The sequence below is a fragment of the Meriones unguiculatus genome, chromosome 10, assembly GCF_030254825.1.
Source record: "Meriones unguiculatus strain TT.TT164.6M chromosome 10, Bangor_MerUng_6.1, whole genome shotgun sequence".
Taxonomy (NCBI): domain Eukaryota; kingdom Metazoa; phylum Chordata; class Mammalia; order Rodentia; family Muridae; genus Meriones; species Meriones unguiculatus.
The window spans coordinates 21,116,512-21,139,060 of NC_083358.1; the positions used below are offsets into that span (position 1 = coordinate 21,116,512).

The 22,549-nt window shown below is 45.1% G+C and overlaps 1 protein-coding gene across 3 annotated transcripts in view; it reads right to left on the bottom strand.

Annotated features, from left to right (window-relative positions):
• Has3 (hyaluronan synthase 3) overlaps positions 1-16,381 on the bottom strand; it is a 194,200-nt gene extending 177,819 nt beyond the window's left edge. The window contains exons 1-6 of one of the 3 annotated variants that reach the window (XM_060392025.1): positions 16,200-16,381; positions 11,895-12,535; positions 8,860-8,976; positions 6,351-6,492; positions 5,196-5,332; positions 2,833-2,995 (exon numbers count right to left, since the gene is read on the bottom strand). In XM_060392025.1, coding sequence (XP_060248008.1) covers positions 2,833-2,995; positions 5,196-5,332; positions 6,351-6,492; positions 8,860-8,976; positions 11,895-12,535; positions 16,200-16,302 — 1,303 coding nt within the window. In that variant the 5' untranslated portion in view covers positions 16,303-16,381. The remainder of the gene's footprint in view (positions 1-2,832; positions 2,996-5,195; positions 5,333-6,350; positions 6,493-8,859; positions 8,977-11,894; positions 12,536-16,199) is intronic. The other 2 variants (XM_060392023.1, XM_021632504.2) reach the window with 2 other exon arrangements.
• Between the last annotated feature and the right edge of the window lie 6,168 nt (positions 16,382-22,549).

The following is a 22,549-nucleotide window of genomic DNA, read 5'->3' on the forward strand; positions in this document are numbered from 1 at the left end:
AACATATATTTTGATTATATATTGTCTTTTATGTAAGTCAAAAATCGGGCTGGGCAGCCAGGCACGGTAGCCCATGCCTTTGACCCCAGTACTCAGGAGGCAGGGGCAGGAAGATTGCTATGAGTTCAAGGCCTGGTCTACAAAGTCCAGGACAGCCAGGACTACAAACAAACAAACAAAAAATTGGACTGGGCAAGCGGGGTGGTGGAGCACACCTTTAAAGCCAGCACTCAGGAAGCAGAGGCAGGTGGATCTCTGTGAGTTCCAAGGCCAGCCTAGTCTATAGAATGAGTTCCAGGACATCCAGGGCTACACAGAGAAACACTGTCTTGAAAAACAAACAAACAAAAAAATTGGAATAAATGAATCAAAGAAAATTTTTTTCTTTCCTTTCTTCCTTTTTTCTTCCCTTGAAAGATAGGATCTCAAATAGCCCAAGCTGGCTTTGAATTCCTTATGTAGCCAAAGATGCTCTTAAACGTCTGCCTCTACCTCCCAAGTGCTGGAATCCCAGGTGTGGGGAGTACACCCGGCGGTACTGACCGTCAGACCCAGAGCGTCAGGCTAGCTAAGTAAGCACTCTCCCACTGAGCCTGTCCTCTGCGCAGGGAGAGTTGTTTCTCTGTTGGGACAGTCTCACTCTGTAGCCCACACTGACCTCAAACTCATGATCCTCCTGTCTCAGCTTCTCAAGTGCTAGGATACAGGAATATGCTAACATACGTAAAGGTTCTTTGTGTTTTTTTGTAAAGTTTTTTTTTTTTTTTATTTTTAATTATGTGTATATGCATCTGCATATGTGAGAACACATACCCACAGAAGCCAAAAGAGGACAAGGGATCCCTTGCAGCTACAGTTATGTGCAGCATGGGTGCTCCGAACTAAATTTAAGTCCTCTGTATAGCAGTAAGTAGGTTTTTTTGTTTTGTTTTGTTTTGGTTTGGTTTTTCAAGACAGGGCTTCTCTGTGTAGCCTTGGCTGTCGTGGACTCATTTTGTAGACCAGGCTGGCCTCAAACTCCCAGAGATCTGCCTACCAATGCTTCCCTGGGTGCTGGGATTACAGGCGTGTGCCACTGCACCCGGCTTGGCAGGAAGTGCTTTTAACTACTGGCCCATCTCTTTCTGGTTGGGGAGGGGAGGGCTCATACACACCTGGGCAAGAGCATAACGCAGTGCGCATGCGGAAGTCGGAGGACAACTTGGAGGAGTTGGTTCTCTCCCTCCACCAGCTCGGTCTCAGGGCTAAACCCAGGTCAGCAGGGCTGGCCAGGGTCTTTACCTTCTTACAGACCCTCAAAGGTTTTCAGGTTTTTTTGTTTGTTTGTTGGGTTGTTTTGTTGTTTTTTTAAGATTTATTTATTATTTATACAGTGTTCTGCCTGCATCTACACCTACACTTCAGAAGAGGGCACCAGATCTCCCTATAGGCGGTTGTGAGCCACCTTGTGGTAGAACAGCCAGTGCTCTTAACCTCTGAGCCATCTCTCCAGCCAGTTTTTTATAATAAAAAAAAACCAAAAAAAAAGCCTATCTTAAGGACTAATAAAATGTGCTCATTTATAATTACCACACAGAACTGAAAATGGAAAAAACAACAAAGAAAATAAAATATCGACAAGAAAGCTTCCTCTTCAGCCTTCTCCAGTGGCCATGACACAAGTATGTGCAACTGGCCACATTCTCACCAGCCTGGCGGCACACAGGCTGAAGCAGACTGCTCTGAAGTTAAAGGCCTGCCTGGGTGACAAAGTGAGCCTAAGGCCAGCCTGAGGAAATGAGTAACTTAAGAACTGTGGTTAAATTAAAAAAAAGAATGTGTTGGGCGATGGGCTATAGTTCAGTCCAAAGGCATCATGAGGCTTTAGGTCCACCCCCACCCCTCAAAAGGAATTACTCATATTCTTACTTAGTCCCTTTTGTTACCAACAGATGATATGTGCAAAACATGTAGCAATATTGCAAATGTAATATAACACAGGGGCCTGGAAAGAACAAACAAGGTCTAGGACAAGGCCTGACAGTGTTGTAGCCATGTGAAAACGTTCAAGCGTGGTCACTATTCAATGGTCAACTGAGAGGCTGACTGTGTCTCTTTAACTTCTATAATGTTTTTTATTCAAAGATATATTTATTTATTTTACATATATGAGTGTCGCTGCATGCCAGAAGAGGGCATAAGATCCCGGTATAGATGGCAGGGAGCCACCATGTGGTTGCTGGGAACCGAACTCAGGTCCATCTGGAAGAGCAGACAGTGCTCTCAACTGCTGAGCCATCTCTCCAGCCCTAACTTCTATACTTAATTACATTTACTTGTTGTGCATTTGCTCGCCTGCCTGCCGCAAATCTCCACGGAGGTCAGAGCACAACCTGCAAAAGTGCGTTCTCTTCCTTTACCATTTGGGTGCTGGGGGCTGAGCTGAAGCCCGTAGGCTTGGCAGCAGACACCTTTGCCCACTGAGCGATCTGGCTGGTCCTTTTTAAATCCTGAGGGTTGTTTTTAGTGTTTTGACAAGGCAGAAACTGACATCTTTCTTCAGAGATTTATGCTGGAGGATTTAGGAGTGTCATCACGTCTACAACTTACTCTCAGTGTTCCAGAAAAAGCTACATTCATGTGTGCAGAGAAATGAAACAAATGTGACCAAAATGGGAACAGTTGGTGGTGGTGAAGTGTGTCCCAGTGATTCAATGTCCTCTTGGAACTGGGGGAAGTAAATTTCCCCAAGTAAAAAGCTAGGAGGGCAGAAGAAAAACTCAAGACTCTGAAAGAGCCCAGGCTTAAACCTTCAAGTCTGACCTGCAGGGAGGACCCCAGGCGCTCCCTTACCCGCTGTATCCAAGCATCGCTGCAGAGGCGCCAACATGGGCTGAAGCAAGTACTTTGGGGCGAGTTCTGGGCGCTCCCTCAGCATCGCTATGAAGGCGGTCGTGGCCACCCTCTGAAACTGCCGTGCTGTCAATTGATCTCGAAAATGGAACAAGTCCAGGATCTACAACAGAAATTAACAGTAAATAAAAGGGAAAAAATATTTTAATTTGTAAAAAATGTGTATGGGTCCTAGGTAGTGAATGACGCACACCTTTAATCCCAGCGCTCAGGAGGCAGAGGCAGGTAGATCTCTGAGTTCAAGGCCAGCCTGGTCTACAAAGGGAGTTCCAGGACAAGCAAAGCTACAAAAAGAAACCCTATCTCAAAAAACAAAACAACAACAACAACAACAAACCATAAAGTGTGTATGGGTGTTTTATGCGTGTGCATCTGTGCACCACAAGCATGCCTTGCTACAGAGGTCTGGACTTGCAGAGGGTGAGTTCCTATGTGGGTGCTGGGAATGGAACCTGGATCCTATGGGTGAGCAACCGGTGTTCTTTTTTTTTTTTTTTTTTAAATATATAATTTATTTAACTTTATTTTATGTGCATTGGTGTGAGGGTGTCAGATCACCTGGAACTGGAGGTACAGACAGTTGTGAGCTGCCATGTGGGTGCTGGGAGTTGAACCTGGGTCCTTTGGAAGAACCGACAGTGCTGTTAACCACTGAGCCATCTCTCCAGCCCCGCAACCAGTGTTCTTAAGCGCTGAGTCATCTCTCCAGCCCCCAAAAGCATTTATTTAAGCCAAAATTATGAAATCACTGAGAGATTACTGAATACTGGGTTTCACAAGCAAACATCCGGGCACAGAGGCTATTGGTGGTGGTGATGCTGGCGATTGGGGGTTTTTCTGTTTTGTTTTTTTGCTTTGAGGAACTTTGGTAGGTGGCAGTTTGAGACAGTGTCTCACAGTGTCGCCATGGCTGACCTAGAACTCATTATGTAAACCATGATCAGAGGTGTATGTATACCATATACCACTTAAACTCAAAGATCCACTGTCTCTTTCTCTCAAGCACTTGATTAAAAGTGTGGGCCAGCATCCCTAGCCAAGATTTATTTGTGTGTGTGTCTGTGTGTCTGTGTGTGTGTGTGTGTGTGTGTGTACATGCATGAATGTTGAGTGCCCTTGGGGGCTAATAGAGAATGTCAGAGCCTCTGGAACTGGAGTTAAAGGGGTTTGTAAGCTGCCTGATATGGATGCTGAGAACCAAACTTGGGTCCTTTGAAAGAGCAGCAATCACTCTTAGGCACTCTAAGCTATCCCTCTAGCCCTAGTTTTTGCTATTTAAATTGTTACCATGTTAATTTACCTCATTTAACACTTAGCTTGTTTTAAAAACTAAAAACATACAAAAAGAGATAAAACCACATGAAATTTTGGTGAGGCTTTTTTCTGCCCATGGTGATGTTCAAATTCAAGAGCTCTGCCTGCCTCAACTCCCTCAGTTCTGGGTAAATGTGGGACAGTATGCCCCACCTAGGGAGACACTCTTAAACCTAACACGCAGGTCATATTCTTCCACAGGTTTTTATTTACTTGTTAGAAAGGGCCTGGGGCTGGAGAGATGGCTCAGCAGTTAAGAGCACTTACTGCTCTCACAGAGGACCAGAGTTTGGTTTCCAGCACCCACTAGTTTAGTTTTCTGTTGCTGGATAAGGCACTCTGACAGGAGCAGCTTGGGGAAGGAAAGGCTTCATTACAGTGTACAGGTTAAATGGTCCACCATCAAGGGAAGCCAGGAACTGCAACAGAAACATGGGGGAGGGAGGGAAGCTGCTTACTGGCTTGCTCCTCATGGCTTGCTCATTCCTGACACAACTGAAGACCACCTGCCCACGGGTGGCCCTTCCACAATAACCATTAATCAAGAAAATGCCCCACAGAAATGCCCACAGGCCAGTCTGATGGAGACAATTCCTCTGTTCCAGTGACTCTAGCTTATGTCAAGCTGACAAGTAACCAGCAAATCCCCGTAACTCTAGCTCCAGGGCACAGGGCGGTGTGCGTCATGCATGTGTGTGTAGAAGGAGGAGGAGGAAGCGGCAGTCCCCACCAGGCACTTGGCTCACGTCTGTGACCCCTCACACTAGTGGGGCTAAGGCACTAGGATCACTGCCAAGCTGGGCTGTGTACTGAGTTCTGAGCCAGTCTACACTACGGCAACCCTATCACAAATAAACAACATAAGAGTCACTCACTAAACAGCACAGTGAAATCCTATCTTGTTCTCCCTTCAATTTTAGAATATTAACTGCCCTGTATGTGAATTATTAGACAACACTTGATGGACAAACAGTAACAAAACAATTTACCTGAGGGCAGATGTCTTTGTAGTAGCTCTCTGGGGAAAGAGACTGTTGGGGACAAGAAGCCAGAATCTTGGCAATCAAGTCACATTTCTTCCAGTCAGCAGCTGTGGCCTCGGCATCAGTCCCACCAGCAGCACCTGCTGTTACATGGAAAGAGACATCAAATGCTCAGCAGTCCCCATAGAAGGCACTATGTGATGAACCTGCCTTAAGATTGGGGATAAGAAATGTTTCCTCTTCTCTACTGGAAACACTATTTTTTATGTTTTATTTATTTTTTAATAATTTCATAAACATATAAAATGTTTATGGTAAAGACCTCCCCTTTACCATCTCTTAATCATCTCTTCCACCTCCCACCAAAACTATTTCCTCTGAGAAAATCAGAGCTGGGTGAAGTGGTGCACACCTGCAATCTCAGTGGTTGGAAGGCTGGGACAGGAGGGCTGATGCAAGCTGGAGGCCAAACAAGCGAGTATGATAAGACAAGCCACAAATGTAAAGCCATCCTGGTCTACATAAGAAGTTCCAAGCCAGCTAGGGTTACATTAAAAAAAAAAAATCATTGCTTGTAGACCTAAGAAGCAATTTTTTTTTAAGTTGAGGCACAGAAAATATGGATTGAAGTTCAATCTTTCAAAGATCTATTCATTTTATATCATTTGTATGACTGTTTTGCTGGCATGATGTATGCACTGAAGAGGCTAGAAGAGGATGTCAGATCCTCTGCAACTGGAGTTACAGATGGTTGTGAGCACCATGACAATGCTGGGACCGAACCCACATTCTGCACAAGAACAGTCAGTGCTTTTAACCATCGAGCCATCTCTCAAAAGAGATGCCCTTCTGTTTTGTTGTTTTGGAATGGTCACACTATGCAGAATGTGGACCAGTTTAACCCTAACTCTCCATAGTCCTGAGTATGGAGGTCACAGCGTATGACAACAATCCTGACTCGGGGACCTAGTGCCCTTATACCCCTCCAATCTGCCTTTGAGCAAAATCTGCTGGGGCACAGCTCAGTGCCTCATGCATGCTGGGTAAGAGGACTAGGCTGAGCGTCACCTCCAGCACTACTGAAATGTAAAGGCCAGCGATTACCTCTGACTGACTCAAAGGGAACAGATGCCAAAGTCACAGAAAAATGTTATTTCTTACCACCTGCTCCTTCCAAAATGCCCCGAACTACTGCCTGCACACCGTTGGGTCTCATCAACCTTTCAGAGAGCAGCTGCCCACACAGACGCCGGAGCCACGCCGGGGCCCGACACCTAAGCTGCATCTTCACATCTGTACAGGACTGACGAAAAGCAGAGAAGGTGTAAACTAAGCATCAGGGGAACATTTGGTATGAAGACACTGTTTTACATTTTTGTGCTGGGGATGTAGCTCAGTGGTGTATCATGTATTTAGGTTTGGTGTCTCTCTCTCTCTCTCTCACGCACACAGACATCGAGTGGGGGGTGAGACGGGGAAATAAGTGTGCAATACCCCCCTACTCTCTCTCCTTTCAGTGCTAGTAAATTAACCTATGGCTTTGTGAGTGGTAGGCAAGCCCTCTACCACTGAGCTACAGCCCCAGGCTGTCAGTTTTCCTTTAAAAACAGACCAAAACTTTCTCTTCTACAAAACCTTCTTTTGCATTATATTTTTGGTTTGTTTATTTTCTTTCTTCCTTTCAGATCCCTTGGAACTAAAGTTACAGGCATTTGTGAGCTACCCAATATGGGCACTGGGATCCGAACTTGGGCCTGCATGACTGAGCAGCATGGCTTAACTGATAAGCCATCTCTCCAGTCCCAATATTTTTTTATTTTTTTAAAGGACTTATTTATTATTTATACAGTATTCTGCTTGCATGTGCCTTCATGCCAGAAGAGGGCAACATTACAGATGGTTGTGAGCCACCATGTGGTTGCTGGGAATTGAACTCAGGACCTTTGGAAGAGCAGCTAGTGCTCTTAGCTTCTGAGCCAGCTCTCTAGCCCTTTTGTCTGTTTTTAAACAGTATCACACTAAGTACCCCTGGCTGACCTGGAACTTGCTATATAGATGAAGAAGAGTGTCTCAGTTTTTAGAGATCCACCTGCCTCTGCCACCAGAGTGGGATTAAAAGTGTTCACCACATGCCTGATGTCCAATATTTTTTTTTTTCTTGAGACAAAGTTTCACTGTGTAGTCCTGGCTAGCCTGGAATTCATTTTATAAGCCAGGCTAGCCTTGAACTCAAAGATCCACCTGCCTCTGATCCAGAGTGCTGGAATTAAAGGTGTGTACCACCACTGCCACAGACTATTTAACAAACATGTACAAGGTCCTAGGTTCAATCTCTTGCATCACAAATTTAAAAAATCCAAAGCCAGGCATAGTGGCTCCTGGCACTTAGGAAGCTGAGGAAAGAAGGGAGTCACTAGTTTAAGGCTAGCCTAAACTATACAGTGAGACTTTGTCTCAAAACAAATATGTGGAGCCGGGCAGTGGAGGCAGACACAGGTGCATCTCTGAGTTCAAGGCCAGCCTGGTCTACAGAGAGAGTTCCAGGACAGACAGAGCTAAAACAGAGAAACCTTGTCTCAAAGAAACATACATAGAATGGGCTGGAAAGGTAGCTGGATGGCTTAAGAGCATTAACTGCTTTTAGCAGAGGACCTGGGTTCAATTCACAGCATCTTCATAGTGGCTCAAAGCCATCCACAACTCTAGTTCCAGGAAATTCAAGCCCCTTTTCTGACCTCTACAGACACCAGGGAATACATGGTAAACGTGCAGGCAAAACATTCACACCTATCAAATAAAACAAATCTTTCTTAGAATTAAAAAACAAAATCTAATATATATGTACACTTATAGTTTTATGGGGCATACATAGTATACACACTTTGAATTCCAGCACTCAAGAGCTAGAAGGCAGAAAGGTTACAAGTTCAAACTAGCCTGAGCTACATAAAAAGACTCAAAAACAAAACAAAAACACAGATGTGATTGTGTGTGTGTTCACATTAAATTGCCATAAGCCTTTAAAAAGTGATCATAATCTTGGGAAAATATCTATTATTCCATTAACAAAAAGGTCTTTTAAATTATCCTGAAGGTTAATGTCACTTTGTTTTATAAATACTGTTTAATGATTAGTAAACTAGGAGAAGACATAGTAACTTATCTGCAGTCTTCAGACCTGGGAGAAAGTCTGAGTTCAAGGCCAACCTGGACTACACTGTGATGTCTGGATAGATAGTTCAGCAATTCAGAGCAATGGCCACTCTTCCAATGGACCCAGGTTCAATTCCCAGCACCCACATGATAGTTTCAAACCACCTTTAACCAGGAGATCCAACACCCTCTTCTGGCCTCTGTAGTACTAAACACAATGGTGCACAGACTGCATGCAGGCAAACCACCCACACAAATAGAGTAAAATGCAAAATATAGGCCGTGTGTGGTGGTATATGGCTCTAATCCTATCACTTAGGAAGCAAAGACAGGCAAATCTTTGGGTGAGTTCCAGGCCAATCAGGGCTACATGGTAAAACCCTATCTACAAAATAATACTTTATTATTATTATCATTATCATTTCAAGAAGCAAGGCTCGGCTAGATGATTTTATAGGAAACTAAAGCCAGCTGACTTTCCAGGCAACTCACCCACCAAGTCCCGAGGCCTGAATACCTGGGGTGGTCCTCCCTGGAGGATAAGTAATTCTCGGACAGCTAATGGTTGATAGACTTGATCCAAGATGTCTCTCAAGGCCCCCCTAGATAGGGTTCTTTCTTCTTCTGTCAAAACCTAAAAAAAAAAAATGTGCACTTGGCTTTAGAGGAATGTGAGCAACAGCGGCGATATCTTCCCTTGATCTCTCCTTGTATCTTTATGTAGGGCCTCAGGGGACCAGGTGTGCATGGTGAGCCGTCCTGCCACCCCATATTCTGACTTTTCATCTTTTTTTCCGATGACTGTTTTCTACCTGCATTCAGAACCTGACTGTAAAGAGGGATAAAAGTTACTTTGGGTACTCTCAAGGCCCTACAGTGCCATCCTCTTAGGTAATTTCTGTTCGCATTCAGGGTCCTGCCCATTAATAACCGTGTAGCACACTGAGATGTGGGTGCTATGCAGAGCAGCCTCCCATTATACAATCATGGAGCATCCCTGTCAGCTCCTGAGCCAACCTTGATATTTGGGTTCTTTCTGTATATTTGCATTTCTTCTGTCTTGCCTGAGCCTCTCTGGATACTGAAGGACCTTAAAACAATCACAAGACCCTGATCTCGGGCCACAGGCACTGCTGCTACTGCCATTATGTATTAGCTTGAGGTGAAGAGCAGTGCTCTGCCCTGGACAGTTTCCCTGACACTGCTTGGACACAGTGGCTTTAAGGGAAATACTTGGGAAGTGGTGTGTACTAGTTAGGGTTAGTATTGCTATGATGAAACACCATGACCAAGAGAAAGCTGGAGAGGAAAAGATTTGTTTTGCTTACACTTCCACATCACTGTTCATCATCAGGGAAATTAGGGCAGGAACTAAAGCAAGGTAGGAGCCTGAAGGCAGCAGCTGATGCAGAGGCCATAAAGGAATGTTGCTTGCTGGCTTATTCCTCGTGGCTTCCTAACCCTGCTTTCTACAGGATCCAGGACCACCAGCTCAGGCACGGCAACACCCACAATGGGCTGAGCCCTCCCATATCAACCACTAATTAAGAAAATGACCTACAGACTTGCCTACTGCCTGGTCTTATGAAGGCATTTTCTCAATTGAGGTTCCCTCTCAGATGACGAAAGCTTGTGTCAAGTGGAATTAAACTGACCAGTACAAGGTGGGAGAGAGTATACAAAGAAAATAAACAGGAGGAGTAAGAAATGCAAAGGAATAAGCACAAGGGTGACCCCAGCAGGTGAAAAACAAGTAATGGGCTAGTGAGCCTTCACAGGTGATCCTTGACCCATTTATGTTTCAACAGCAGCTTCTCTGGCCGGCTCCTGAGGCCGCTCTACCAACGGGAGACACAACGGTGCCCTACACTTATCTTCTCAGTTCTTATGTGAATTACATGAAGGGAAAGACCATGTCTATTCTAGTTTGCTTTCCGTTCCTGTGATAGAACACCGACCAAAGACAACTGGGAGGAAAGAGTTGATTTGGCTCACACTTCCAGGTCCCTGTCCATCACTGAGGGAAGGCAGGAGGAGCTCAAGCAGAAACTAAAGCAGAAACGACAAGAGAAACGTGTTTACTGGCTAGTGCTCTGGTCTCTGCTCCGCTGGCTTTTGTAAACAGCCTAGGACCACCTGCCCAGGAATGGCATAACCCAAAGTGGGCTGGGCCCTCCCCCATCAATTATGAATGAAGACAATTCCTCACTCACAGACATCACGAGGGATCAATCTTACCTGGGCAACCCCTGAATTGAGACTTTCTTAACTGACATCGGGCTGCATCACGTTGACAGCTGTAGCTAACTATTACCTGTAGCTAACTAGGACAATGTCCTAGGCTTCTGTATCCTCCACACACATTCTATGGTCCAGATACCAGCTGTTGACTGAATGACACAAGGAATAGGCACATTCACCCAACACCTCCCCTCCAGGTACTAACCAGGCCCAACCTGCTCGGCTCCAACTATCACAAGAGACCCAGTGCATTCAAGTAGCAGGCCACAGACTCACCACAACCAACACACAATCCTGCCCCAACATCTAACCCGACAAACAGTGGACGAGTTTCCCATCCTTCATCTCGTTGGACCTCCTGGGAAAAAAGGCACAACTTTTAACAGTTTTCTGAATTAGCTCTAATGGTTTAGGTTCTTTGAAAACATTATCATTATCCTCATGGCCATCTTCCAAGGCATATATTGTTATGTTCATTTTATAAAAGGGTTGCAATTAAAAGCTCTTGCTTCCCTTCCAGAGGACGTAAGTTCAGTTCCCAGTGCCCACATCCAGGTGGCTTACACTAACCTCTAATTCCTGCTCCTGAGGGTACCTGCACACAGGTGGCATATACACTCACAGACACATATAAATAAAAAAAAAGCAAACAAGCTGGGTGCTGGAGCACACTTTCAATCCCAGCACTTGGGAGGCAGAGGCAGGCTGAGCTCTCTGAATTCTAGGGCACCCTGGTCTACAGAGCAAGTTCCAGGACAGCCAGGGCTACACAAAAAAAAAAATCCTGTCTCAAAAAAACAAACAAGCAAACAAAAAGAGGAAGCAGATGTTCAAAAAAATAGCCGAAATAGCTGAAACCGCCACCCACAACACAAGTGGATCTCTGTGAGTTAATGGCCAGCCATGATACACAGTGAGACCCTGTCTAAAACAAAACCAAAATCCATCATGCTAGTGAGATGGCTCAGTGGGTGAAGTGTACGCATGGGGACTCTGTTAGGATTCGAAACTCCCACATAAAGTTGGGCAAAATGACAAGGGACAGATGAAACAGTAAAATGACCTCTCTCAAAGAGTGCAAGAGGCTAGCACCCAACAAATGAAGCCTCCAAACCCCCTCACCCAAAAGTTTACAGATTACAATCTGGGTATGCTTTGGCATTAGATAGAAATTCCAGATCTCAAAATCAGACCATTTCTAGAGGACTGAAAAATGTCTTTTAGAACCTTAAATAAATACACACGCTATCATTCATATTCTCTCTTCCTCTCTCCCTCTTTCTTCCCCTTCCCATGCCCCCATATATTTACCTCTTCCACAGGTGCTGGTGCTTTTCTTTTGGTTGGGCAGAACCCCAGCTGGCACAGACCTGCTGCAATATCCCCAAAATGGCGGCAAAAAATCAAGCTCCCCAGAGATGCATGCTGAGTCAGGTCTAGCAGGACCCTACAGCAGGTGTACAGTCTCCGGGTGGCAGGGGGGGCAGCCTCCAGACGTACTATACCTTGAACAACAGCGCCAAACTCAGTCCTGTCTCTCAGAGGGACTCCCACACCAGGCATGAGGTAGGGGCAGACACCCAAGGTGACTACAAACTGCAAAACAGACTGGAAGGTCTTCTGTTGGGAGACGCTGAGTGTATCCGGACTAAGGGCAGGAGCTGCTTCTGGAGTTCTGGGGTTAGGTTTGCCTGGGCTGAAGTCAGCTACAAGGCGAGTCATGGTTTCCTTCAAACACAGCAGCAGCAACAGGGTTTGAGAAGTGAAAGTCCATGTGATGTCCTCGGAGTTCTGTGGCCATTCGGCCCTATGAGCAATCTCATCTCTTAGGATTTTCAGTTTCTTCCACTGAGCATCCTTCAGAAACTTGGTCTCCAAGGCAGACAGGTTGGATTTCAGAGTCTCCAGGAGGACATCATGTTTTGTGTTCTGTAGAGAACTTGAGCCTGATCCTTTCAAAGGGGGGAATAAAAGGAGAAAATGAACAAACAAAACAAACAACACTTCCTTCTGTACAGACCAATGGATGGTCTCAGCCAGTGAAGAAGGGAAAATCTGGGGGTGCTGAGTATAAGACTGTTTGGCAGATGAAAAATTCTTTTTGTGAAGGAGTCATTCTTGTGGTGCTGAGGATCAAACCCGGGGCCTTATACATGAAATGCAAATATTCTGCCACCGAACTGCAATCCTAACCCCAAACCTGAAAAGAAAAAAAAAAAAATCTATAGGCTGGCAAGGATGGCTCAGTGGGTAAACCATTTGCCAAGGTGAGCTCCATCCCCAGAAGAAAGAACAGCTTCTGCAAATTGACCTCTGCCCTCCACATGCATGTCCACACCAACACAACCATACACACATACACAGTAATAATAAAATAAAAAATTCTATTTTAATTTTTTAAAGGATTTATTTATTTATTATGTATACAGTGCCTGCAACCCAAAAAAGGGCATCAGATCTCATTATAGATGGTTGTGAGCCACCATGTGGTTGCTGGGAATTGAACTCAGGACCTCAGAAAGCGCAGACAGTGCTCTTAACCCCTGAGCCACCTCTCCATCCCCAATAAAAAATTCTAATCTATGGTGATCCGTGGTACTACGCATTACCCAAACTGTACCCCAGGAAGACTGAACCCTAAGGTAAACCATGGGCTTCCATAACAATGTATGAACATAGCTTACCACTTGTAACAAATGCACCACATTAAGACATGTTAATAAGGGCAGACCTGGGATTCAGGTGGATAATGGAGCAAGCATATGGATTTTCTTAATTTCCTCTTTCTCTCTAAACGTCAAGATGTAACCATGTGTATCAGAGCATTTGGGAAGTAGAGGCAGGGAGATCTTGAGTATCAAGCCAACCTGGGATGGTTTAAAAACAACACACACATATATACATATATACACACAGTGCTCTCTAGATGCTAGGGTTACCTGTGTTTTCTTTTTTCTTCCGTTTTGTGTGTGTGTGTGTATACATGTACAGCTGAGTCCATGGGCAGGGCACATGTGTGTGAAGGCTGGAGTTCAAAATATCAGTTGTCTTCCTCAGTCACTCTCTACCTTATTTTTTTGAAACAGGGTCTCTCTCTGAACCCAGCACTCACCAATCTGGCTGGCCTGCTGAGCCAGAAAGCCTTGGGGATGCTTCCTGATGGTAAGATGGCAGGTGAAACTGCTGCCCTTGGCTTTTACGTGAGTGCTAGTGACTTGAACTCAGGTCCTCATGTTTGCCATATGCCCAGGGTTTTTCATTTGTTTGTCTTTTTTTTTTTTTCTTTTTTTTTTTTTTTTTCACTTTATTACACTTGAATGGTTCCTTCAGCAGATGGACCCCTAAACAGGAAATGTGAGCTTATAACTGCTACCATTCAGAACAGCAACCAACGCCTACACGACTCCCTGTGACTGTATATCATTTCTGTGGCCAGACAGACAGTGCTCTAAAGCAAGAGCTTAGTGGAGTGCTGCACGAGGCCCTGTGATAAAGCAGTCTTCGCCACCCTCTGCTGGTGATGGCGACAAAACAAAATAGCTGGAAATGTTTAGCTCCCCTTTTCCTTTTTGTTTTCTTTCTTCCTTTCTTGGAGACAGGGTTTCTCCGTGCAGCCCCAGGGTGGCGCTGCCCACACTGTGCTGGGCCCACCCCCATCAATCATACATGAAGAAAATGGGCTGCAGACATGCCTACAGGTCAATTTGAGGGAGGCATTGTCTCCACTGAGGTTCCCTCTTACCAGATGAGCCTAGCTTGTGTCAAGCTGAAGATAGATGATAGATAGATAGATAGATAGATAGATAGATAGATAGATACAGATGAAAACTGACTAGTACAGTAACTCTGAGACAGGGCTAGTGATGTACAGAGGAACGTATGTCAGGCCCTAAGTTTGGTCTCCAGCTACACACTCAAAAAGAGATTTAAAACATGCAAAATAATGCTGTACTTTCTCAGTTACTTTTTTCTTTAAAATGTTACTACGAGGAAGGCATAGTGGTGCACGCCTGTTACCGTAGCCCTTGGGAGGATGAGGCAGAAAACGGCTACAAGTCAAGGCCAGCCTGGTTTACACAGAAAATTCTAGGCTAGCTTTAGCTACAGAGTAAGGCCCTGCCCCAAGCCCAGAAAAAAAAAAAAAAACTACCCTCACCAAAAAAGAGAGCCAGAAGAGTAGCACAGGCATGCAATCTGAGAACTTGGGAGGCAGAGACAGGCAAATCGATGAAGTCTGAGGCCAGCCTGGTCTACAATGCGAGTCCTGGACAGCCCAGGCTACACAGAGAAACCCTGTCTTAAAAAAATAAAATGAAAAAATTAGCACACTGTTTATATGACTCCATACTCTTGGAGGCTAGAGAGGGCCTTCCACAACGGATATGTATGTCTTTTGTGATAACTGTTTCTGAGTTTTGTTTACTTAATCTTGTTCTCAAGCCAGGAATAATGGCACATGCCTGTAATCCAAGCATTGGAAAGGTTGCAGCAGTAGGACTGTCTGGAGTTTGAGGCCAGCCTGGGCTACAGTACTAGACTCCTGTCTTCAAAGAAAAGAAAATAAACAGTGAAGTAAATGTAGTTTAGCTGGTATGATTCCCAGCAGGTTAGATACCCTACCTAGGTTTGATTCTCCAGAATTGTATAAACCAGGTATGATGGATGGTTTGGGGCTATAATCCCAGCATTCAGGTGGTAGAGATAGAAGAATCAGGAATTTGGGGAGGGGGGGTTCGAGACAGGGTTTCTCTCTGTAGCCTTGGCTGTCCTGGACTGGATTTGTAGACCAGGCTGGCCTCAAACTCAGAGAGATCACTGGGATCACAGGCGTGCGCCACCGTGCCCGGCAAGAATCAGAAATGTAAGTTCATCATGGTACAGGAGTTCAAGATCACCCTTAGTGATGTGGAGTACATGAGACCCTATCTCAAACAGGAAAGAAAGCAATCAAAACCAAACCAACCCAATAGCTACCACTGCTGAACAAGGAACCTCTTCAGAATTCGTTAAGTTTAAAAAACAAAACAAAAGGTGTGTGCGGGGGCCCCTGAATGGTGATGCTTGCCTTTAAACCAACCGCTTGAGAGGCAGAGACAAGTCAAATGCCACAGACGGAGACTCAACAGAAAAGGAGAGCGCAAGCTTTCACCATTCCCAAGGTCCCTTCAGATTCTCGACTGCGAAGTCAACTCAACTCAAAAGATACCAGAATGGAAAATCTTGCTCAGATTCAATCAAAACATCTCTGCTCCTCATCTCTGGTCACTTGGCATTTTGGACAAGTCTCATGTGTGCACATCAGGCCCGGAGCCCTCAAGCGGTTGGGACCTCACATTACACCTGTGAAGGTGTCGCCAGTCCCCGCGTCAGAGCAGCGCTGGGTCACACTGTGGACCCAGCCGCTCGGCCAGTATCGCAGCGGATCGCGGGCCCTCCTGGAACTTTAGCTTCCCTAAGTTCTGAGCGAGGCTGACCAGGGCCCAAACGCTCCCGGGAGTGCGATGGAGCTCCCGGGGGGGCCTGAGGGGAACATGCGGTGGCAGCCAGGGCCAGGCTGGGAGACCCGTGACCCCGCGTGCCTCAGCTCCAGCCTCGCGCCAAGGTTCGTCCTCTCACCTCCCGGGCTCAGCAGCAGCTTCAGCGCTTCCAGAATCTGCTCCAAACTACATGTCTCCAGAGCCCCACTCGGCGCAGCCGCCGCCGGGCGCGGGGCGGCCATGACTGGAGTGGAGGCCGCCGCTAGCGACGCGCTCAGACGTCCGAATCGGCCAGCGCGGCCGCCATTTTGAACGTGCCGGGAGGCGTGCCCTTCGTTGGGGGGCGGGGCTCGAGCACTGGGGTGGGGCCTGCTAGGCCAGGAACGCCCCCTTCCCCCATACACCCTCTGAGCGTGACGAAAACCAATTACAGGTTCATCTGTTCCCGCAGAGGGCCCAGTACCCATATCGGACAACAGCCTGTAAACCCAGGTCCAAAGGGAAAATACAACGCCTCGTACGCATACACAACACGCACAATCATAATTTAAGATATAAAATATAATTAACTTCTATAGAAAAAGTCAAATAAAGGACAAGCGTCATGGCACACATTGTTAAGCCTAGTACTTGGAAGCAGAGGCCAACCTGTTCAAGGCCAGCAAGTTCAAGGCCGGCCAGGAACTCAGACCCTTTCTCAAAAAACAAAAAAAGAAAAAAAAAAAAACATAATTAGTTTTGCATGGGAGCCCAAGCTTCTAATCTCAAATACTATAAAGGCTATAGCAAGAGGGCTACAAGTTCAAAACCAGACTGGGCAGCTTAGTGAGACCCATTTCAAAAAAAGAGGGGGGGGGCCTGAAAATGTTACCCAGTAATAAGAGTACAAGACCTTGAGGTCAGCCAGGCATGGTGGTACACGCCTTTGATGCCAGCACTCAGGAGACCGAGGCAGGCCGATCTCTGAGCTCAAGGCCAGCCTGGTCTACCAAGTGAGTCGAGGACAGTCAGAGCTACATACAGAAACCCTGTTTTGAAAAACTAAAAAAAGAAAGGAAGGAACGAAGGAAAGATCATGAGTTCAATCCTCAGTACTTCAACTGAGAGAACAGAAATAGTTTCTCATAAAAATAATACACATTTCAGTATGAAAATGTTCAAATACTAAAACAAGGTTCACAGTTGTGCGTAAAGCCTGAAGAAGTAGCTCACACCAGTAGTACCAGGATTCAGGGAAAGCTGAGGTGGAAAGATAATGGCCTCAGAACCTTGTCTCCAAAAGTAACAATAACAAAAATATTCAACTGAGTATTACTGATTTCCTTTTGTGACACTTTAAAAATAAATATACGTGGGGCTGGAGAGATGGATCAGGGGTTTAGAGTATTTGTTATTCGTGTAGAGGACCCAGGCTTAATTCCCATCACCCACAGGGTGGCTCACAGCCATGCATAACTCCAGTGCTAGGGGATCCAATACCCTCTTCCGGCCTCAAAGAAGACCAGCCTCACGTGTGGCACACAGACAAACATGCAGGCAAAACATTCATAACTATAAAATGAAATAATAATTCTAAAAAAAAAAAATCTCAAAATAAATGCACACATACATGTGTCCTCTTCGGGTGTGATAGCTACAAACACTCCCATTGGTGTGTGTTGTTGTTGTTGGGTGATGGAGGTGAAAGCCCGGGCCTCTAGCCTATCCTCCCTGACAGTAAAGTTCGCTGGCATCGCCAGTGGTAACCTTAACAGTGGTAAGGTTTTGAAATGCCCTTAGTAAAGCTTCTCTTTGTCCTAGTTATATGGCTGTTGCATTGTTAGAAATTTTATTATGGGGCTGGAGAGATGGCTTAGAGGTTAAGAGCACTGGTTATTCTCCCAGGGGTCCTGAGTTCAATTCCCAGCAACTACATGCTGGCTCATAACCATCTATAATCAGATCTTGCGCCCTCTTCTGGCATGCAGGAACCCATGCAGGCAGAACACTGTATTCGTAATAAATAAATCTTTGAAAAAAAAAAAGAAAGAAAATTCATATACTAAAACCAACCATAATCTCCCAAATTATGTTTATTTGGAAAAGAAAGTAATTTATGATTTGGATAATCAGCAAAAGGTTTTTCACCTCCATAATTCCTGGTGGTACATTCAAAGACCTCAGGACAATGCTGGATTTTGTTGTTGCTGTTCATTTGTTTGGATTTTTTTTTGTTTAGTTTGTTGTTTTTTGTTTTGTTTTCTTGAGACAGGGTTTTGCTGTGTATCCCTGGCTGTCCTGGAACTCACTCTGTCAACAAGGCTGGCCTCAAACTCACAGAGATCTGCCTAATAGTTTGGGCCACCAGGCCTGGCCCAATGCTGCTTTTTTATTTAATTAATTATTTTTTTGTTTGCATAAGAAATAATTCATTATGACATTTATACCCCATCCACATGACCTTCCTTTGCTTGAATCACCTCCACCCCAGCCCATTGCTTCCCCCTTGCCCATCTTCATCTCTCCTACTGATTCTCTTCTGGGCCCAGGACGATGCTTTTGGGAATACAATCTATGCCTGCCCCTCCCCAGTAAACACCCATCACTGCACTCGGGAGGCAGAAACAGGAACAAAAAAAGAAAAGGAAAAAAAATACATCTAAAGCCAATCATGGTCTTCTATCATTGCCACTTCCTGTCTCAAGATCTACTGTGTGAAGGGTTCCTGGACCCTCCCTGCAGTGCACTGGGATGTCCAGGGCTGACTCCTGCCCTCCCAAATTAATGGACAGAGGTCTTGGGGGCCAGCAGCACTCCATATGCAATCACAACCACGGGGAAAGAAGTCTTCTGTTTTAATTCACTCTTCAGAGCCCATTAGGACTGCCCCGTCGTGGTCTAGCTCATTTCTCTGGGTTCCAACCCAAGCCCATCCATTTTCCAGCCTCTAAAATGAAGAGAGAATGCGCTCACAAGGCTTCTGAGAGATTAAAAGCAGCGTTGTCAGTCACTGGCCATGTAGGCTAAAAGGCTAGAGCCCACATCTAGGTCTGAAGACTAACTAAAACCCACCAATCCTGGGCTAGAGAGATGGCGCAGAGGTTAAGAACACTGGCTGTTCTTCTGAAGGTCCTGAGTTCAATTCCCAGCAACCACATGGTAGCTCACAACCATCTATAGTGAGATCTGGTACAAAGGCACACAAGCAGGCAGACTGCTGAATAAATTTTTAAAAAAATGAAAAACAAAACAAAACGAACAAAAAAACACCAATCCCTGGGCTTACTCCAAGCTCAAGACTTGAAATCTCAGGGGTCTCCATCCTGGAAATCTGCACCCCCAAGAAACCATATATAAAGCCTGCCTCCTGCTCAGTTCCCTGCTGCTTCCTGCCTAAGTAGAGGCAGCCACCATCTTGTACCTTCCCCAGTAAATCTCTTGTGTGAGGTATGTTTATGGTATGACTTTGAGGTGTTCCTTGGCTTCTGACTGCCAGGCTATCTTTCCCCTCAGAGCTGTAACCTTACAGGCATTATTTGCCACAGGGGGAAATGCTTACTGAATGTTATCTGACTTTTTCACCATCTCTTCCTCAAGCTCCTGTGGAGGATTATCTATATAATCAATGCATATTGATTTTTCGAGACAGGATTTCTGTGGGTAGCCCTGGCTGTCCTGTTGCTTTGTAGAGCAGGCTGGCTTCGAACCCATGGAGATCTGCCTGCCCCTGCCTCCTGCGGATTAAAGGCATGCACCACCTCTGCCCAGCTCCTGCAGACATCTCTAAGTCAATGTGTTTTGTGGGGGAAACACGTGACATTGAAAGCTGCCATAATGTTCTTTCCTTGTATACACTCCCTTCCAGGCTTGCTTCTGCACAACCTTCTCTCAGTATAGCCACAAGTTCATCCTGAAAAATAACTGAAAGCAATTGAATGTGCTAAATATTTAGTGAGGCCAGACAGGGTATTCATGTAAAATATGTTTCATTGACTAAGCCATCCAACAAGAAGCCCATTATCGAGACTTGAGGGGCAGCAGTGAGAAAGCTATCAAAGTATACAGGGGTCGCTTGTTCCCCGTTTGCTAAAACCCAGAATAACAAAACTAACAGCTTTCATGGCATCACTGGCTGTCTCACAAACACAGAATTCCCAGGAGAGATGCCAGCACGTTAAGTGTTCTCCTGGAAACCGTCTTTGAAAGCCATTTGCGATAGCTAAAATGTCTGCTTTTCTTTATCTTTGGCAACTGTCCCACCATTCAGGCAAGCATTCTATTACTCAACTGTATTCCAGCCCATAACCACTTTTTCTCTTTTGTCACTTATGCTTCTGGTGTCAAAGAATCAATCCAACGTCACAAAAATTTTCCTGCAGTCTTGTTTTCTTAAAGATTTATTTATTATTTATATAGTTTTCTACCTGCATGCCAGAAGAGGGCACCAGATCTCATTATGGATGGTCAATAAGCCACCATGTGGTTGCTGGGAATTGAATTTAGGACCTTTGGAAGAAGTCAGTGCTCTTAACCTCTGAGCCATCTCTCCAGCCCCCTCCTGCTGTCTTCTAAGAGTTCTATAGCTGTAGCCATTCTGTTTAGTCTTTGATCCATTGAGCAGTCATCAATATATTAAAAAAGCAAAGGCTCAGGTTCATCCTTTTACATAATGTCAGCCAATCTTCATAGCCCACATGCAGAAGATTATCTTTCGTCTCACCACTGAATGACTTTGAAACCATCCTAATTAGATTCTTCTGTCAACCTGACACAGCATGGAGTCTCAAATGAGAGGTCACTCAGGTCAAGTCAAATTGGCCTCTGGCCAAGACTGCAAGGGACTATCATGATGATGATAGTCGTGAGAGGTCCCAGCCCACTGCAGGCAGCACCATCCCCAGCCTGGTGATCAGGGACTAGTTAAGGAAGCAAGCTAAGGCTAATTATGGGTAGTCTGTAACCTTAATACCATCACTTGAAAGGGAGAGGCAGACAGACTCTGTGAGTTCCAGCCCAGCCATGTCTACATAGCAAGTTCCAGATTATCTAGGGCTATATGGCAAGGCCTGTCCACCAAAAAATAAAAAATAAAGTAGCTGGCCATTAGTCAGTGAGCAGGGTTCCTCCTTGGAGTCTGCTTCAAGTCCCTGCCCTGACTTCCTTCAGTGACAGACTGTGACCCAGAAGTACAAGTCAAATAAACCCTTTCTTCTCTAAGTTGCTTTTGATCGGTATTTTATCACCAAAATCCAAGAGCAGGACAGGACACACCGTCTATCATGGATCCAGTCATTGTATTTGCTGCATCTGCTTTATTTATATCTCTCAATATGTATTTTTGAACCACTGTCTGCTGGGGTGACCTTTTTGTGCTCTGTGTATTATTCAAATGCTGATTTCTGTGCCAGCAGAGTTGCCTAGACTAGACTTTGCTATTGTTAAGTATCATCTGCATATTTTGTAAACATACACTTCCTTCACCTTTTGATTGGTTTAATAAAAAGCTGAATGGCCAATAGACAGGACTTCTGGGCAGACAGAAACTCTGGGAAAGAATCAGGCATGGGAGGGTTTGCCTAGGAGACAGGAAGAAGTTGGACATGTGACCACTGAGAAGGGGTAACATGCCACGTGGCAGAACACAGATTAATGTAAATGGATTAACATAGGTCAAAGGAACTAGTTGGGAACAAGAGTAAGTTAAGATCTAAAGCATTTATAAATGTTTCCCTGTCATCATTTAAGAGCTGGTGGTACCAGAGAGTCCCATTTTAATTATCCTGTTATCTCCCAAGTAACTTAACATTTCTCCATTTCAGCTTTTGTATCCCAGGAATAAAGGTTCTCCCACAAAACCACCTGGCCATTATTGCACCTAAGAGTCAGGGTCCCAAAGAGACAATCTGGCAATTCCACTTCATGGCATACTCCTAAAAGAATCTAAAGCAAGTACCAAAACAGGTGTCTATACACGTGTCATTTTGTCCTAGATGGGCAAAAATGTGGCCCACGTGTGCAGAGAGCTATTATTTTTTTCCCTATAAAGGAATAAGTTTCTGATAAATGCTACAATACAGATAGATGTATCTTCAAATGCCTGTAACTTCAGCTCCAGGGAATCTGATGCCTTCTTCTGGCCTTCAAGGATATCTCTGTATACACATGGTATACAGCATGATAAAAACTGTTCATAATATTATTAAAAGAAAAAAAAAAAAGGTATACTCTCCTATCACCAAGGTTCTCAGCAGGAACATATTGACATTTGGGGGGGGGGGTCGCAGTCTTGTCGTGAGAACTGCCTTGTGCATGACAGTAACGCCTTCCAGCTATCAAGGAAATTGTCTAATGTCAATTGGGTCTACTGATACAGAAAAAAAAAAAAAGCATACGAGAGGATGGTTGCGTGGTTGTGTGCGTGCCGCTCTTACAGGACTCCGCTTCCATTCCTAGCACACACAGGGGTGACACATAAGCACCCATGACTAGCTGCAGAGGACCTGACACCTC